This window comes from Notothenia rossii (assembly GCF_949606895.1).
Source record: "Notothenia rossii genome assembly, chromosome: 8".
NCBI classification, from domain to species: domain Eukaryota; kingdom Metazoa; phylum Chordata; class Actinopteri; order Perciformes; family Nototheniidae; genus Notothenia; species Notothenia rossii.
The window spans coordinates 18,623,318-18,642,566 of record NC_136906.1 but is presented as its reverse complement, the minus strand read 5'-3'; the positions used below and the strand labels follow the sequence as shown (position 1 = coordinate 18,642,566).

Below are 19,249 nucleotides of genomic sequence, written 5' to 3'. Positions count from 1 at the left end.
TCTTATCAAGGAATTCCCCAAACTTAAGTGCAAGGATGAGGGAGGAAGTGGGTTTCATTCACAGTGAAGTGTGTGGACCGTAATGGCTTTCACCCGTTGAGATAAGAATTCAAATGCCCCCAATTCTAAATGTCCACAGTGCCGGGCTACTGTTACTTCTGTGTGCACAGTCACAGCAGAGTAAATAGTGAGGCCCTTTTGCCTGGACCTCAGTAATCTGAACATACAGAATGTGCCTCTGCTTGTCTATCCCCATTCACTTCCATCAGGGCAAAAGGGTTTGTGAGGAGGACACCAGTCACAGTGTAAACGAGATTTCATGTTTGACAGGGTGTGTAAGCTCAGCTGAGTGGAGCAGTCTACCTCTCACTCACCTCAGTCACACACACCTAAACATGAAACAATAACAAGGAGCACGGGATACACAGATAGACAGGAACCTGTCACACAGGCACAGGCATATACGTTGCTCAGGAATGAAACGTGTCTCCTTAGTTACAGTATTATGAAACAAAACAGGCCTGAAAACCACAATCACATTCCTTCCCACTCTGATACCCCACGCCCATCACCCTCACTCTCCAATATCTACCGCCTCATCTGTTCTGCCAACTGCTCCATTGCTCCTTCCCTTCATTACTGGATCACTTTTCCTGCTCGTCTGTCCCCCTTACCTCAGCGTTATGCCCAAACCCATTACTGAAGCTCTATCTCTTTCTGTCAGCCCCCTCTGTCTGATCTGTGCTGCTTTTTATTCTCCCCCCCTAAGCCTGGAAGTGGATTGAAGGGATGAAAAGAAATGAAAGAAAACGCCTCAGACGCCCCAACCTGTATCTAGCTAAGCATCTCCATGGTAGCATGACCCCCTGAAACAGCCCATCATGCTCCACTGCACTCAAAAAGGACTGAGAGCGGGGAAGGGGCAAAGTGAAGAAGGATGAGAGAGAGAGAGAGAGAGAGAGACAACACACACACACACAGACACACAGACACACAGACACACACACACACACACACACACACACACACACACACACACACACACACACACACACACACACACACACACACACACACACACACACACACACACACACACACACACACACACACACACACACACACACACACACACACACAGAGAGACACATGAAAGAAGAAAGGAGAGCAATGGAGTATTCCAAACAAAACAAAAGGTTAAATCACTTATAATTTCAGTGTTTATGTTTTGTTTCAGCCCAGATTTCTTTACCTCCTCACAAATCTAGTATTCTTTAAAAAAGATAATGGCTGCATTGGTGACTGACTTTGAAATGGCTAACTAAACACCATCTCTGGTGCATGTGAGTAGCCATCCAGGATGACATATATACTGTGACATTGACATTAAGTGTGTGTCTGCTGGGCTTTACTTTAATTTTGCTGAAACTAAAATGAACAGAGGACAGAAGAAGTAAATAACATTCAACATTCATTTTATTTGTTTGGTCTTTTTTGAGTACAGTGGTTATTTCTGCCTTTCTGGCATTCACAGACAAAACAAACAACAATAACTGGGAACACATAAAATATAGCTTTCTGATAATATCTGTGGCTCAGTCTAGTATAGTTACAAAAGATACAATAGTAACTCTCCGTACCTGATTGACACAAATGTAAATACAAACACTTAATAAACATGTAAAACTGTCCAAAACTGGAACTAATACTTTTGAAATTCTGTGTGGTTTATAAAAGGACATAGCTATTTACATTCAATTTGAATAATTATCATTTCAAGAAAAACAAACAAATATATTTTATGAGTCTGACATTAACAAAAAAATAAACACTGATTATTCAAACATGTGATAAAATATATAATATGGATTATAATTAGAAGGTTCCATTATGTACGTTCAAGTGCTATTAATAAAAATCCACAGGAGGGCGGCTGAGGTTGCAGCCATGTCGGCTCTCCTGTCAGAGTGGCATAAATCAAGGTGCAGCTCAGAGATTGGAGTCCAGGGGCAAAGGTCAAAGGTTACAACATTTCAGTCAAAACCTCCACCCTCTGAGACACAGCCAAAGTGGTTAGTACAGAGAAGTAGTGGTGGGAAGGGTAAGTTATTGGGTCAGACTCCTCTGTATCTCTACCTTGGTTACAGAAAGGAAAGATATCGTTGTATCAAAGCTCAAATACTTTTCTTCCCACTGATAACGTACAGGTTATTGCTTGATTATAGCGATGTGGGGCATCAGAAGGTAAAGATGGTTAGAAGTTGAAGCCAGTGCTTGTTCCTTATCACTCGGTACAGAGCTGTTTTCACATCTGAGGTCTAAAGGTCTCAGTTCACTGCTGTTGGGTGATTTTTTCCAAGAAAAGAAACCAAAGAAGCCTCACGTCTTTTTCTCCCCTCTCACCCAGGACCAAAGAGTGATCAGGTTTGCTTTGAAAGCTTACAAACTGCACTGACTAAAAAAAACTCCATTACAGAAGAAAACTATTAACATTAGCAGCTTCTAAAAGTTCTCCTAAAAATAGACTTTTTTTCATATATAAAAAAATAACTGTAATATTGCTATGCAGTTATTTTCAATGGACGGGTTTGACTTACAGTCAAATGTGCTTTTTTTGTGTTTCACGTGTGAGTGTGTGATAGATTACTGTGTGAATGTATGTGTATCAGTATGCCATTTGTTAGATTGTACTCTTTAATCACATCCTTCTCTTAGAATGATTCCCTTTCTTTAAAAATGTTTCCCTATCTAACATTTTCCCTGTCTTTCTGCAATCCCTCTTATCTTCTGACTACTGGGATGGTTGCATGTGCCTGCTAACAGACAGTTTGCTGGCTGGACAGTGGACTTTCCAGGGACATGCTTGTGGGAGACAGGTCTGGATGGGCGCAGGGCTTAAACATGGAGGAGATGTAGAAGGCCTGCAGACACAGACACAAACATGTCAGAAAATATATACAGACCACACACGCTGTCAATCATTCACTGTTTATAAACACCACGAGGGATCAGAGTGAGGAAAATGCGGCTATTGTTTAAGGTAACTCAGTCAACAGAGAGCTGAGAGAAACAAATCCTGTGAAGACGGAGATAACTGTTATTCTGGACTATTTAGACAACATAGATTTTGGACATACCACCCAGTATGCAGTGAGTCCTCCTTGGATGAAGCCTGTGAGGACATCAGTAGGATGATGGCGGTAGTCAGAGATACGGCTCAGGCCCGTGTAGACGGCGATCATCACTAACAGGAACTGTACTAACGGGCGCAACAGGCGAGCCCCTCGCCACGACAACCGCGCCTGCAGGTAGAACTGTAAAGAGAAGATAAATAATGTTATTATATGGTAACTGACTTTATGATTACTACAGAAAGGTGAATACATGTATGCTGGTGCTAGGATAATGAATGACCTGGAAACATAAGCCTATAAAATAATCTTAGAATTCAGCACAGACAAAGGCTTTGTGTCAAACATGGACATCCACTCAGAGCTACCCAGAGGGGAGAGAGGAGCTTGGCACGAGTCCATTAACACTGTCGAAGCCCAATTTCCTCCTTTTGTTCATCCTCATCTCCTGCCTCAGTACAGAATGGATGTTTGTGTCTATAAAAATGGGGTCACAGGGCGAGCATGATGCAGAAACAGGGCTAGCTTTACAAGGAGGTCTGTCTGGACCTGTCAACCGCTGGGGAGAACGTGGCCTACATTCCAGCGGTGAGGCCAGCGCTCACCCGGTCCTTCCCTCTCTCCTATCCCAGCTGAGTGCAGGTGTCACTGTTACCTTCTTAAACACTAGCAGCTGGTGGCGGTGCGGGTGGCGTGTAGCTACAGGCTTGACACAATGTCCAGGTTGTCTGCAGTCTGCTTGCTGCACACTGGCATGCAAGGCTGTGAGTTTGTGCCTGCAGTGTTACAACGAAGTGAGATGTCGAGAGGAGAGGAATAGGGGTAACCAACATTGAGACCCTTTTTTCTCACACCACTTCTTCCCTTCAGTTCTTTACTTTTGTATTCCTCTTATTCACTCTCCCCCTGCTCATCAATGTGAGTCTCTTTCTTATCAGAGAGGAGCTGCTTTTCAATTGGACTTCTTTAGTGCACAACTGCAAATAGGGGAGGCAGTGATTTTCTTTACTCTCCTATTTGAATTATGCAAAGCAACATCCTCACTTCATTCCATTCATTTTATCTATTCACATTAAGATATGTAAGTCTCTAAAGCTATAATGTAAGGGTTAGTGGGGGGGAATAGTTCGGGAATGTGGACATTTTATGCTTAATAATGTGCTTTTGTCTCCCTCTAACTGTCGTTTTTCTCCCACAATGCGCCCATGACTACTGGGCAGTGCAGTGTGAGAGAAAGATGAAGAGATTGGAGGAGGGGGGGTTGAGAGGGTGTCTCTTGCTGAAAGAAGCCTGTCGATCTCTCAGCAGGCATATTCAGCCCTCCACCCCCCCTCTAAATTAGACCCACAACAAGGCCTCCTCTGTCTGCGTAGCCTCTTCATCTATTCATGTTCCCCATGGAAAAACATTCTCCCTCATTCTCTAACTCCCCCTCAGTACCCTCCCTCCCTGCCTCTCGGTCTTCCCAGCTCTTTCAGCTTGGAGCGGGATGCATTTGGAGAATTGCTGCTCTCAAAGATCTCCTCCCTCCCGATCAGGAAGTGTGAATGTATTTAACGACACATGTGTTGGTGTGTTTTTTTGCATGTTTAATAAGCCTATGTAGTTAATAGTTGCACAAAGTGGCTTCTAGGGATTGGTGTTTTCTCTAATAACTGAAGTCAAACTGAGAGCTTTAATTCCCCCAGCATTGTAAACACAGCACCAAATACTGTTATCACGCAACACAAGCTCAGGTGAATGTGAAGGTCAAATTCCAGATAAGTTTATTGTAGTGTGTATTTCAAAAGCTGATGGGACTTACTGCCAAGTAGAGCATGGTGTACATTGCGAAGGAAGCATGGCCGGAAAAAAAAGACTTCCTGTAAGAGAAGATCAAACCAGAAGGTTACACATTCACTCCATGAGTAAAGCTGTTTCATACCCCACCCCACCCAGTACATAAACCAAATCATTTTACCTTGCTTCCTCCACCATCTTGCCATTAGGCTGTTTGCAGTAGTCCTGGGACACGTAGCTGCCCGGAGTGCAGTTGATGGACGCATAGGTAATATTACAGACAGACAGGAAGTTGGGTCGCAGGCGTCCCACACTTAGTTTGGCCATATTAGTGAGAGACTGACCCACACAGCAACCAAACAGGAAGCTTCCCAGCTCCTTGTACAGGCACGACACATAGCAGTTTCTGACAAAAGCCTGTGAGTATACACCTCGGAAACGCACACGGTAACATTCACCCAGTGCGATCTGAGAAGGAAATAAGACAAGAGAAAAGGGTTAACGTAAGACATACAGTGGAGCTGTACAAATACTTGAACAGTCGAAAGTATATAGGTTGTAGTCTTTTAAAGTGAAGAGTACATTAACTCACTGTGCCAATAATAGAACTGAATGAACAAGACCTAAAACTCAGTAATACGTTTTTCTACTTCCTGTTCCATCCCCTAAAATGGAATATTTTTGCTTTTAAATCGTTTTCTTTGGTTAGTTTTCTGAATAAATGTCTAAGGTTAACAAGAGCTTTCCAAGAGATGTTCATGATCTTTTCTCTGACATCAAATATGTCAGTAAATACCCACATGTTTAAGCTTTTGCATGTGCAAGCAAGTGGCTGCTAATAAGTGGCTACATGCTACAGAGGTTGTCTGGGCCATTAAAAGTAATCACGCTGACAACACAGACACTCATCAACTAAGTGGTGGTTAAGTGAAGTCATGCAAAAGTGGGTTTTTTATAGCCTAACATTAGGGTTTTACTTCTGTTGATTACATTTATGCTTCAGCAATCGTATGTGGTGTTTTTTTTATTTCATTATTTGTCTGAACAAAATGTGAAAACTTTGTTTCGCACAGAGCTAAATTTCTGCGATAATTCAAAATCCAATAGAAAACTCCGGTGGGCTTTTGTCAAGGGAACCGGAGGGATGGTAACTTAGCCTAGAAAATATGTAATCCCTGCAGCGTTCTGTAATGTACTTAAAGGTTATTACTTTCTTACCGTTAGGCCAGTGATGGCTATACCACCAGCAATGAGCAGGCTGTCAGGAATGGCCTCACTCGGCACGTAGGGATAGGTGATGCTGGTGTCTCCACAGAAGAAGCCTCGCTTGTACGGAGTCACTGCCTTCAACTCACACGCAAAGAATGGGATGGAGGCTGATGACAGGTGGGAGAGAAAGGGAGAGGGGAGACAACAAAAGATGGCTTGATGAATGTCTGTGAGCATGTGGTCGTGTGCAACAACGAACACTGAGATCGAAAGGTACATAGATAGTTGGTGCAGTCTCCTGTCTCACAGGAGCATGAGAAAAGCAGCTTTAAAGAACATCAGTCATCTGCTGACATGATTCCCCCGATTCCTGGGGGATGAAGGATTCTACACATAGCTGCTTCCTTCAGAGGAGCAGAGGGAAGGAGAGAAGACAGACAGACGAGCCGATGGGCATGACAGTAGAGAATTAAGTAAGGAAGGAGATGAGAGGGCGTGCAATACAGAAAATATCAGTGTGTCAAGAGAGGACAATAAACCCACAGTAGGAAGAGGAAGGTGTTTCATTTAACAATGGCTCTTTGTTCCAGTGGAAAGTTTAGTTCAGTCCTTCTAATCTCACATTTATGTTTGTCCAATATGTTTACTATGTGTCATGGCTGGTCACTTATTATAAGAACACTGTATACAAATGGGTCAAGGTCTGGCCAGTTAAGGAAACAAACGTGACAATATAATGGGGAAGGTTTAATGAGTAAAGGTTGTGCAACGTTTCAATCATGACAAAAATTGAGACGGTATGTTTAAATCTATCGGAACAGGAGTCGAGCTACGCAGCTTTTTATTCTGCGTTGTACTTCAAACATATGACCATGAGTCCTGTATAAGCCTGCTCCATTTCTCTGTCCCGTATCCCATGTCCCCTCGTCACCCCATGGAATGCAGCGTTAACATGGGACTAATCATTAACCTCTGTTAGCCTCTTCCTGTCATCCCAGGCCTGCTGGTTAGCTGGAACGCACCCAGGCCAAAAACATTGCTCCTGCCAGGGAATCTCTCTGACTACGTGACTGTGTACTGCACTCAAAAAAGGCGAATGGAGCAACACAGAAATACACATCTAAACCTTTTTTTTGATATTTTCGATATTTTACTTTTTTGTGTCTACATTAAGATGCGTTCACATATTAGTTGTATTACTGTGTTTGCTATCACAACCTTCCAGTCATGCCTCGGATTCAGCCTCACTGAACTGATAAGCATAGAAGAATAATCTACAGTATAAGGGTGAGGCTGCAACTCTTAACGGCTTTGTGACGACAGCTGATTAAGAATGTTATGCTGAAGTGAAAAGTGTGTTGCCCCGGCAGCAAGACAAAGCACAGATAAAAGCCAGCTCACTGCCATTTAAACTAAGAAGGGCCTTAGTAAGAATGGGAGGGAGGGAAACACGTTGCAGGCTGATAGCAGAGGCTGTGACGCCAACAAAGAGAAAGAGTGATAGGAAACACCTCTCATCTGACCCCCAATCTTTCATTCAGTCGCCACGTCAACAGGCTACCTCATGCAACACCCACATCTACAGATCACATACAGGTGCTATCTGTTTCCAGACGTAGGATCCACTGTTATCTAGTGCTGGTATTTGAACTTGATTTTGAAGATCTGGAAATGTCAGAATACCTGTCTTTATGACAAATGATTTTTGTCAAAAAAAAAGTGATTATTTCTTTGGGTTTCATTGAATGCAATTTATGTAAATACTCTGCTATTTCTTAAGTTTTAAAAATGTAATTATATTGAACTTTGTAGACACTGCTTATAGTAAGGACTGGTATCATTGTAAGTGTTCTTGAAATGTTACAAGACTAATAATATGATAAATGGCCTTGAAGTTGTTCTTAGTGCTGACTCTTTGTGTGCCGTGTGTTTATGATGAAGCAGAATGAAAAAAACTCAGTATGTATTGTAATAAATACATCATTCTAATTTACATTTTTAAAGTAACACTTATTGACCTTTGATTTGTTTTTATCCTAATGCTGCAGCATCAATAACAGCATTGACATGTATTTTGCCAAACTAAACTGCTTTCAATTTTAAAGCACATATTAACAGTTTTCTATTTTCCCTCATTAGATTCCACAACACATACAGTCCATTTTAAATAATCAATGTTTTGTTGCTCTGGCAGAGAGGTAATGGACAGATTGGCCATTAAAGACCACACACTCTCCGTTTACAGTCGGAACATTGACTTTTTAATGGATCATTTTCAATACATATTGAGGTTTAATGGGACCCATGAAGTGCTGAGGCAGAAAGCAGCATATTTTATGACCTATGTTTGTGTTGAGGGCTCGAGTTTAAGGACGTCCCGTCGTACCGGGTCGAAAAAAATAGTGTCGGGAGGATAAAAAATAATTTTGGGACGAGAGTTAAAATAAAAATACCCTGCTAACTCTACTACAAACGGCGATACCGACTGCACGTTTTTGTGTAGCACACAGTTATTAAACCTCCTCCGTCAACATAAACACACACGCACAAAACATTTAGCAACGTGCGAAATACACACACACACACACACACACACACACACACACACACACACACACACACACACACACACACACACACACACACACACACACACACACACACACACACACACACACTTCCTGGCCCGCAAATTCGCGGGTCTAGCTACAGTATGTACTGAGTGTGTGTATTTCGCGGGTTGAGTGATGTACAATGAAAATGGTATCCCGTGGAGGAATTCTGAAATGTTTCACCGTTACATCACAAAAACGCACAGCAGAACCAGACCCTGGAGCGCCGGCCTCTTTATTTACTCACTCCTCTTCATCCCCTATGGGTAATAAAGCTGAAATGAGATTGAGAACCCTCCATCGTATTTAGTCCTTAGCAATATGCTGCACCTCTCCCTATGTAGGGATGTGTACCGAGCCCCGGTATTAAACGGGCTCCGCCCGGGCCGGAATTATTAAAGACAGTGGTAACGTTAAACTTTGACGTTATCTGACTTTTTATCGGTACTGGAGACATTTAAAAAATATATGTCATATGTATTATTGCTACATAAACATTATATCGCAGTTTTAGTTTAGCCAACTCCGTTTCTAATATGCAATAAGACTACAACATGCGTCTATGATGTATTTTCAAGCTTTCCAATCCAGACGAGATCTCTCTCTCCGGTCTGTGTGCGAGGGGGCGGGGCAGTTTGTAAAGGTCTCCTGACTGTGTTACAGACCGTCATCCTGGTTAGTGGTTACTCTGGGTTCTGTCTTCAGGACAGAGTGTTGTGTTGAGTAATTTTCTCGTTTGTGTGTTTGTTTAAATATATTTGGCCTTTGTTCATGTGATTGACTGATTTACTCAAGTAAAAAGTTTGATGAATTATCATCTAATGATTTGTATGATGTTTTATTTATTTTAAAGGTCACTTTGAATGATTTTAACTAATGATAATGTAGAAAAACTAATATTTTAAATTCGGGAGGGCCCACATTAATTTTGGGACGGCTTAGATTGTATTTCGGGACGGTTCCGGGAGGATGGTGAAAAAAGTTAGTTGAGAGCCCTGTGTTGTTTTCATGAAACAGATCATTCCACTGCAGTAAATCTGTTTGCAAAGCTTCCGAATAAAATCAATCCACTAAAAGTACCTCGCCAATCATCAATGCTGTTCAATAAATACAAATCAAAGCAATGGTGCAAGTAGAAACCATGTGCAAAGCTATTTGGTATCTTCACAATCCTGTTCAAATTACAAGCTCCTGTGTCACAGTCAACCTCTATGCTTTACAACTACATTAAACAGTTTTCACAACAAGACATGAAAACACTCCAGAGACCCTCACATCATCTGTCAAGCAGCTGTGAGCAAACCTCTGCACCTGGCCAAGGCATGCTCCAAAGAGAGCCAGCCGGAGAGGGGCTGTGAGGGGACCCAAAAGGAGGCGGAGGAGTGGGTCTGCTCACACAGCAGAGCCAAAATGTGCTGCTCGCTGTGCCTGACACTCAAAGCAGGAATGCTTTCAAATAGTCAAAAGGGCCAGAAAGAAAGAAGAGAAGGAGGGAGGGAAGGAGGGAGGAGAAGGGAAGGAATGAGAGCAGAGGGGATATGTGCCTCATTCTGAGAAACTCTTCTGGTTCTAATTTACACATCTATGACCACAGCCCAGAATGAGCTCACTCTGAGAGGAGAACAACAACAACCGAAAGCGAGAAAAAACAAAAATTGAGAACGTTATTAAGACAGTGCTGAAAAACAGGGCAGGCAACATGTTTTTTATATGGACAGGCTTTACGTCAACATCGACATGCGTCACATTTGAAACTAAGCTAAGATGCATGGCCAAGAGGCTAGAAAAAAGGACTAAATGGGGGTGAGGGTGGTAATACTGGGGTGAGAAAATACTGGAGAGATGGAGCCAAGAGAGATGTGGCAAGGGTTTCTCCTCAGAGGACAACAGACGGAGGCGATTAGTGGTGGTTCTGGAATGTGGGGGTCAGAGATCTAGGCTCTGTTGGGACCCGCTCTGTAAACACGACCCCACGTCAACCAGAAGAATATCCCCAACACACAAACAGACTCAACACACTTACATAAAAACCACACTGGGATGCAAAGAAATACAAACCCACATCCACACAGACTAACAAACAACCAAACAAACCCACCAAAACCAAAGAAAAAAAGCCAAACTAACCAAGTTAACCACGCAAGAGACATTCGATCCTAAAGACATGCACTGAGGCAAACCGCCTATTCACTATCACACCTAAATGAACTGCGGGATGCTGCTGCTATCGGAAACAGCCTGTGCATCCTAATAGATTAGCATGACACTTAGCCTAAAGCTATATCTGAGCCACAGTAATGACCATCTGCCTCATCACACTCAATACCGTTGGACTGTGCAGGCCTCGTTCTACATGTGCCCTCTGACAGAACTAGAGGACAGGCAATTAGAGAGTGACCTGTCAACACAGGTCCATTTGGCCGGCAGTTTGGGACTGGGCTGGGCCCGGGCTGTGGTACAGTTTTCTACAGACCCCTTCACTGTGGTCCACCCTTACTGGGCCCCTCACTAGCTTACATGTGCCAATGTTTCCCATCTAAAGTTTAAGCTGCTTGTTTACCTTCAAGTCAGCCTTGTGAACTGAACCCTGAAGTGTCGTAATTTAAATCTTTGCTAGCATATTTCCCGGGTAACGAGATTACAACAGGCACTGTGACGGCCTGCTTAAAATGCTCATAAATAGTGATCTCCAGTTGGGTTGGGTGGGCTTGTGCAATTATTTGCGCTATAATGACTTTAAGTGCATAAAGCTGTCTTCATGAGCAAGCCTTGATCTGTTCTTTCATCTAATCACTTTTCTGTTTGAGTCAGGTACTTTGAGGGCAATGCCAAGTCTTTTATGTTTCATCTGATATAAAAAAAAGTCTTGGCTTAAAGAGGCAGTTCAAGAAGAGACAGTATGCTCCATCAAACAGGCTCAAGCTTACAAAATAGAGACGGTTGTAGTCAGGCAGGTAACACGTAAACAGGAGGTGAAGTCATCCGCACTAAGGCTGTGATTACGATTGGCAACCATAAACTGTCACAGATCCAATGAAAGTACTTTGCTTGTATGTGAGAGTCCCGAAATTGTGGTTATTCCTGTTCCTCCTTGTTGGCCCAATCCAGGTAGTGGAGAGGTGGGATAAGGGTGGGTTGTTGCCCCCTGCACTCACACACACCATTTTTCTTTTTTTAGAACTAGCTCAATTGTTGTGAGAGAGTGTTTGGTCTACCCTGATCGGAGCACAAAGACACTAATCAGTGCCGAACAAAGAGGGACTAAGAAACCATAACAGTCTTTATCTTTTCTAACCATCTGCTATCATAAGCATCTCCTTCTGTCTGACTCTGTAATAGGGCTGCTCGATTATGGCAAAAATAATAACCTTGATTATTTGGGTCAATAATTGATATCACGATTATTAAAAACGATTATCCATTTACTGAAAAAAAAAAAAGGTCGAACAGTATGTTTTTAACAGTTGATTACCCTGAACTTTAAGTATAATTCAACTGAAAAAATTATTAAAAAGATTGTTTTAAAATAAATTAAAATAAAAAATCGTTTTATTTAGATCATGTTGTTTCATGATCGTTGCAAGCCAAAATCGTAATTGCGATTAAAATATGATTAATTGAGCAGCCCTACTCACTACAACCTCTTTATTTCAATACCAACTGCTTCATTTATCATAATAAGTTTCTGTGAACTAAAATGTTTCTTGTTAGCAAAGTACTCCAACTGCTCCCAACTGCTTTATGTCTCACCAATGCACCACGAGAGCTCTTTCCCCTTTCTCTGTTACTGTTACAGCTGGCCGGTGGAGACATGCTTCCCACAGCTGCTTGTGTTCTCTCCTCACTTCACTGACCTGCTTCCTGGAGCCTGGCTCTGGAGTTCAGGGCAAGAGTGGTGATGTCTGAAGTGGGCTGTCTGTCTGAAGGAAAATAAGGACCCACAACTCTGGTATGTACCTTGGAAAACTTTAAAGGGGATTTGGTGCTGTGAAGGTAAGGGAGATGAGGGCTGGCAGTCTGCAATGTTGGAAACAACACAAGGTTTTAATTGAGACTGCAGAGGAGGTATTTGGCATAGAGCACCCTGATTGTGGTTGTACTTAATGTGAGGCAAGAGTTGAGGCTGCTTTGTCAGTGTGTTTTGGTTTGGTTTCGGGGGAACATGCAGTTGGAACAACTTCAGAGGGGAGTTTGAGAGGATGAAGGAAGAGAAGGCTCCAGCAGGTGAGATTTGACACAATGATAAAATGGCCCCGATGATGGGTAACCATGCCATGGCGCCAAGGGGGAGCTGTCTATGTCTCCGTATGGAGGGACAGACAAAAGATGACGAGTCATTAGTATTGACAGACGCAAACGCGGGACAACAGTCTGAATTCAGATTCAGGTACATAACTCGATCGTAAGCGTCTCCAAACCCATTCTAGCTAATGAGCACTGAGCATTAGCGTTCTATACACATCTTTGTTTGTCGTTACGGCTAATGCCTATGGAACACCCTGGGCACTTATGGAACCATCATAGAGGAGAGTTTGAAGCAGCCTCATTAAAAGTACATTTGAAGCTATTTGCTGTCCATCCTATAAAGACATAAACAGACAGCTGTTGATAAGATCCCTCAGGCGCCCCAGGGTCTGACCTCCGACCCCTACTGTAGATCCTCAACCCCTTCCACGCCTCACTTTACTCTCCCACCTCGGGGCGGTACATTCATTCAGGCTCTTACTTGCTCCTCAGCCTTCAGGCATCTTAGACATTTCTGTGGCCTGAACAGGCTCTGGTGCGCTAATGAGTGAAGGAGTGAGGGAGACGTATTGAAAGCAAAGTAAATGTGCCCATATAGTCTATCCAAAGAGGGTGCAGCTAATGGATTCCTGAAACTCTGCAGTGCTGTCAAATGGGAAGGAGATGCATTAGTACACTAACAAGAGAGTAAGTGAAATCACTTCTTCCACTCACTAATGATGTTACTGAGGTATTTTTAATTGCCCTCCATCTGTCAGCCGCAGAGTGACGCCAGTGTGTTCCATAACTTCAGTGCGTGTTTGATCACAGGCTAAAATGCGCAGCAAAATAGGACCGGCAAATTTGTCAACAAACAGCACGCACATGGCCGCTGTAGTAGAAAGTCCGCTTTAGCAGCTACGATGACGCATACAAACAAACTCCCACACCCACACTATAACTCAAAAGTAAGCACACAAATAACATAGATACAATTTTAATAATCCTGGCCCTATACACACAGCGACATGCTGTGACGTGTTGGCCTATTGCTGTCTCACTCACTTTGCAGCTTTCTCTGCCAAAAGAAAAGAACCAGGAGTCATAAACCCGCCCCCGCCCAAAACACACATGCAGACGTAAAACACACACACACTCACTTCATTGCTTGTACACCTTCAGCCTCAAAATAGAGTTTGTCTGAAGAAAAAAAGGAGGGAAAGAGAAGCAGGCAAAAGCAGAGATAAGCTGGAGAGGGAGACGTTTAAAATTCAGATCACTCAGGTAGATACCGGCCCTCTCGCCCTGGCAAGCTGCTTCACGTCTAGAACAACAACACACACTTTTACACAACAGAACTCAACTCATTTCACCTTTCTCTTTCTATATTATCCAAGCACCCTTTTTTTTTAAACTATAGAACAAAAACGTTTTTTGTTTTAAATTGACACCTCTATGCAGTCCATCAACCATCAGTTTATCTTTTGTATTATTGTAACCCAGCCAAACAGATATTTCTCAATTAACCTTTACAGAAGGTTAAACCTTGTGACAAGCATTACGACCCTCTAAGGCTGTATAAGCTAATAGTGGGGTTTCAAGTGCCACTTCCAATCATTTCCCAATTACTCTTAAGAGAGGCAATAACTGGCTTTATTGGGGTGTTGACAGAGTAAAGACCACCTGTGCAGGAGGGAAACTGCAGTGCAGGCTGGGAGGCCTGTCCCTGCATGCTCTGAAGATATGACAAACAGCCGACACCTCCTGACCTCTGGGTGGCTGGACACTAGATCTTAGAAACAGCCACGGGGCGTAGATTCTGTCAGCTCCATCCCGGTCCAACCCCTACAGTCCCATCAGGAATGCGTGCATGCACACTACAAGCAAACACTTGCATTCTGCAGCATGGAACTTACTGACAGTGAGCTGAACCAGAACAATCCATCTCCGTGCAGCATCCATCATGTACATGTCAGAACGGCGCCATAACTACACTGCCTTATTACTGAAGCACAACAATGTTTGGCAAGCCTCACGCTGAGTAAGAGCAGGATCAGGTAACCTGAGTCAAAGCCTCAGTCAATTTCCTCTATGCCCTAGCATTCCAACGGCGGACGGATTCAAGTGTATTCATAATGCCTCTAACTTCATGCCACTAAAATACATGTTGAGTAAGTATTGAAACACAGGAAAATGCTGTGAAAACTTCAGATCACTATGGAATCCCTCTTCAGCTGATAACATAATGAGGATGGGAGGCTTCAGGGTACATTCCACAGTTACAGTAGTACTAATGAATGAGCCCCTTTAACAGGATGAATAATGCCGGCGGGTCGACCGTCTGAGGGAATCTGATGATGGCATTTTTAAGGAAAAATTGGGTTAGTCAGAGATAAGAGGGTTTAGCTAAATGAATGGTTCACTTCATCTCCACTAAGTGAAGGCATTCACTGCTTTATGACCACAGATGAGTCAAGGTCAGGATTATACTGATAACTGAGACGATGGTTAACAGACAGAGACTGGCAGGATGAATGCAGACAGTCAGAAATCTGTAAGTCATCTAGATAATTATATCTCGAAGTAGCAAGAATAGCATTAACAATACATTATATTGTTAAATAGTAGGCTCTCCTTTCAGTACATATAGGGAATAATTCACCACATGTGATGGTTAACAGGAAGCTTTTCAGCTATTGATCTGAGATACTGTAGATCTGTTTTTGTCAGCACATCTGACTGGGCTGGATAAAACTGTAAAGCAAAAACTTTGTTTTGTGTTAAATCTTGCCGCAAACCAAACTGTACCTTATACTTTTACAATGTTAGACATTGTACATTTATGAAAATGTCCCCATCTACGAAATGAATCTGGTGCTTGAGTAATTGATAAACCCACAGCAATAAGTTGATTACCTTTAACTTTACAAAACAATATTTCAGTCACAAGACTAACTGACCCTCTAAATAAGTCCTCTCAGCTGTGACCATGAGGCTCAGTGAGTAAGTCTCAGTGTTTTAATTTTGTCAGAGGGAAGAATAAGAATGGGCCAGGAGACGCAATTTTGCGTTGAAGCAATTGGCATGATAAAGTGCGTGTGTGAGGAGGAGAACTGAGATAGACCATTTCCTCTGTTGTGCTGACAGATGCTAGCCACTTCCTAAACACACTTCAACACTGCAGAGAAGTGTGCAGAGTTAACGGTTAATAGCATACCTGCAGGGGTTAAGAATAACACGCCAATGAAACTGACTGCCTCTAATGTCGTTTTGTCTTCTGGTTTACTTCCTATGATTTAACTGCCAACAAGGGTGAGACCTGTCAGTCTGCCTGGACGGGTTCCACCTCTCTCGTGCTTACTGCCGGTCCGATTACTACAAACACAACACTTTTTTTTATTTTACCACTCGCACAACACTATGCACAATCCCTTTGCTAATATAGTCATGTGAGGTGATGTCATGCAACTCATGAAATTAGACAATCTCACTCTTCACTGAATATCACAATCAAGTACAGCAGGTACCTCAGGTTGGCTTTCAGGGGACTTAAGATATGTCCCCGCTAAACTCAACAGAGGAGGAACGTGAACAAGTACTTTTTTTGTACTCCTTCTTTTACTCGAGCCTTTAAAAATCCAATACAATGTTGAGGTACTGGCATTTCACTGGAGTAGAAAACGGAGTAGGAAGATGAAACTATAATATGATGCAGTTCTGAAGTTTGTACTTTTTACAAGGCACAAACAACAGAGCACCAAAGAACATACATTGAAATTCAAATATAACAAAAATAATTTGTATTTTCGACACTTATAAGCATGTAAATGCCCATAATACATCGTGTTGGTTTGCCACATTTGGGGAACAGAAAAATGTGATCTTTCATTGAACAGCTCTATCTCACTTTTAAAGAAATAAATTAACTGTGAGGGCACTATATATTAAATCCCAATCAGATGACTGTTGTAATTATATGATGAATATTATGTTGCTCTAAATTGAATCAAAACTTGATTACATTTCGCCAAATGTTCACACAGAGGACTCTGATATATGACATGTGTTTAGTGCTGATTATGATTACTTTGACTTTTGAATGGGATTGTGTTTGCCAAACATAAAGTAAAAATAGAAAACATATGTAAGCTTGTTGTTTCCCTTCATTATGAGTTCAAAACAATTTGTTTTTTTATGGTTACACAAAATAACTAAAAAGTCATCACGTTGTAATAGAAATCAGTCTTTAGTTTCACCATGTTCAAGGTAAACGTAACATGTACAAAACAACCACAACAAAGGATTGACCTCATGGCGAAAAATCATTATTTGTCACAATTAGCTTTTCAAATCCATTGTCAATTGGAATATATCAGTAATTTAAAGGTTATTAAAGTCTTAGTGAGAAACTAATTTTGACCACTCCTTTATTATGGTTATGTCATATGAGTTTTATTCCACATGTTGTTACTGATGTTTCTCCTTGTGAAAACTGCTGGTTGAGTTGTTTTTATTATAAGCCTGACTTCCATCTGTGCACTGTACATTACTTGTGTCTGACATTCAGTGAAGCTGCAGGAGGGGGGGGGGGGGGGGGGGTCTAAAGAGCTCAGCAAACAGAGGTAATTTTCGGCACGAGAACACAAGCATGTTTTTATCCCAATTCCCACGTTCTTCTCCCGGGAACTTTTGAGTTACCATGGGAACAGATTAATTCCCGGGACAACTGTGCTGCTTGCCAGCTGAACCCCCCCTCCTCCTCCCTCCTGCCCCCACATGCACCGAGGGGAACGAGCTGAAAGTTTTGAACAGTTTCCATTTGACTTCTGGAAAAATGCTTTGCAGCTTCGTTAACTTTTTTCAAATCCCCATGCAATGTGTCTTTCCTTCTCAAAGCCAACTTCGTTTAACCTCCTCATAACCTCTGAAAAAGATCTGCAAAGCTCCTGTTGACACATCAATCAACAGACAAGGACTGTGTGTGTTCTTCAAAAATATTAATTAGTCTAAATTAAGCTTTAAAAGGACAAGTGACACAGTGTTATTAACATATCATTACTGCAGTTGTTCAACAACAACAACCTGTTTGCCTAAGGGTCAACAACATTAATTTACAAATAAGTAATAACATATTCTTACCAACAAAAAGGCATATTACATCCAAACAGACAAGCATCCTCCTCTTGGTGCAAAACGAGCTCTCCTCCTCGGGTTGGGAGAGGAAATGCTTCCCCCCGCCGTTCTCCTTCCCGTCCCCGGCCCCTGCACTGTCCGCTAACCGCAGCTGGAGCTCCGCGTCCCGGGGCAGCGTGTTGCCGTGCGTACCGGTGGAATTGAGCTTCTGCATGTCTTATGCTAAATCAGTTAGTGACAACTTGTTTAAAAAGTAGCTGCAATGGGTTCGTTTAGGTGTATCTCACTGTAGTGAGATGGTAATTCCCAAACGTTTCAGTCCGTCCGCAGTTGGTGCAACAAATCCATGTCAACGAAAGTTTGACAGCAGCACCCTGGTTAAACCAACCGACCCGAGGTAACGTTAGTCACCAAAAAGCGAAAGTGCAGAGAAAACAAAGATGGAGGCTAATTGGAAATACTAGGGAACACAAACCGAGTAAATTTCACCTCAGTTACACCTCTCAACAAACTTCTTCTGAGTGGGAGCGTGTTACCTCCCGAACAGAGAGAGCAGCGTTCACATGCGTGTCAGACAATCATGAATGGAAAACATGGCATCCGGTTAAGCCTTTCAAAATAAAACGCCCTCTTGATGAATGTTACTCCCTGCCTTTGGTCGGCTGACTGTGAAGCGTCAATTTTGGTTGAAAATCATATCGTTTCCGCTGTGATTCAGTCCGACTTGATGCAGTCCGCGGTAAAAGCCAACAAAATCAATTTTTAACTGTGATGAGGCTGGCGCTCACAACAGGTTCGATCCAGCTGACCTACAGCTGTGTGATGCCTGCCCCTCTTCACGAGATGTCCTATATGTCCTATTAAACTGTCTTACCCATGTGAGGACGTCCCACATACAGCTTCTGACCTTCTCCAGATCATAGACGCAGATATATGGAGATTTGTTTTCGTTTGCACAAACAATGCTGAAAATAAACACCAGCAGCTATTTTTAATAAGCTCAATTGCTAATATCGATATCCTATATAGTCTAACAGTTAGTGTGGCCTTGGTACTATAGGACACATTATTGGGATGCCATTCTAGTTTAGCTAGTTTAACTTCTAAAAAGTTGTTTGTTAGTGGAAAATATAATTTTACGAAATTGATGATTATGCTTTA

The 19,249-nt window shown here is 42.4% G+C and overlaps 1 protein-coding gene across 1 annotated transcript; it reads right to left on the bottom strand.

The window, feature by feature from the left end:
- Positions 1-1,458: 1,458 nt before the first annotated feature.
- On the bottom strand, positions 1,459-18,676 carry ppap2d (phosphatidic acid phosphatase type 2D). The gene is made up of 6 exons (XM_079643338.1): positions 18,095-18,676; positions 6,129-6,286; positions 5,092-5,378; positions 4,936-4,993; positions 3,138-3,314; positions 1,459-2,921 (listed from the first exon to the last, which is right to left on the bottom strand). The coding sequence occupies exons 1-6, from the start codon at positions 18,300-18,302 to the stop codon at positions 2,817-2,819; spliced, it is 993 nt and encodes a 330-aa protein (XP_079499464.1). The 5' UTR covers positions 18,303-18,676; the 3' UTR covers positions 1,459-2,816.
- Between the last annotated feature and the right edge of the window lie 573 nt (positions 18,677-19,249).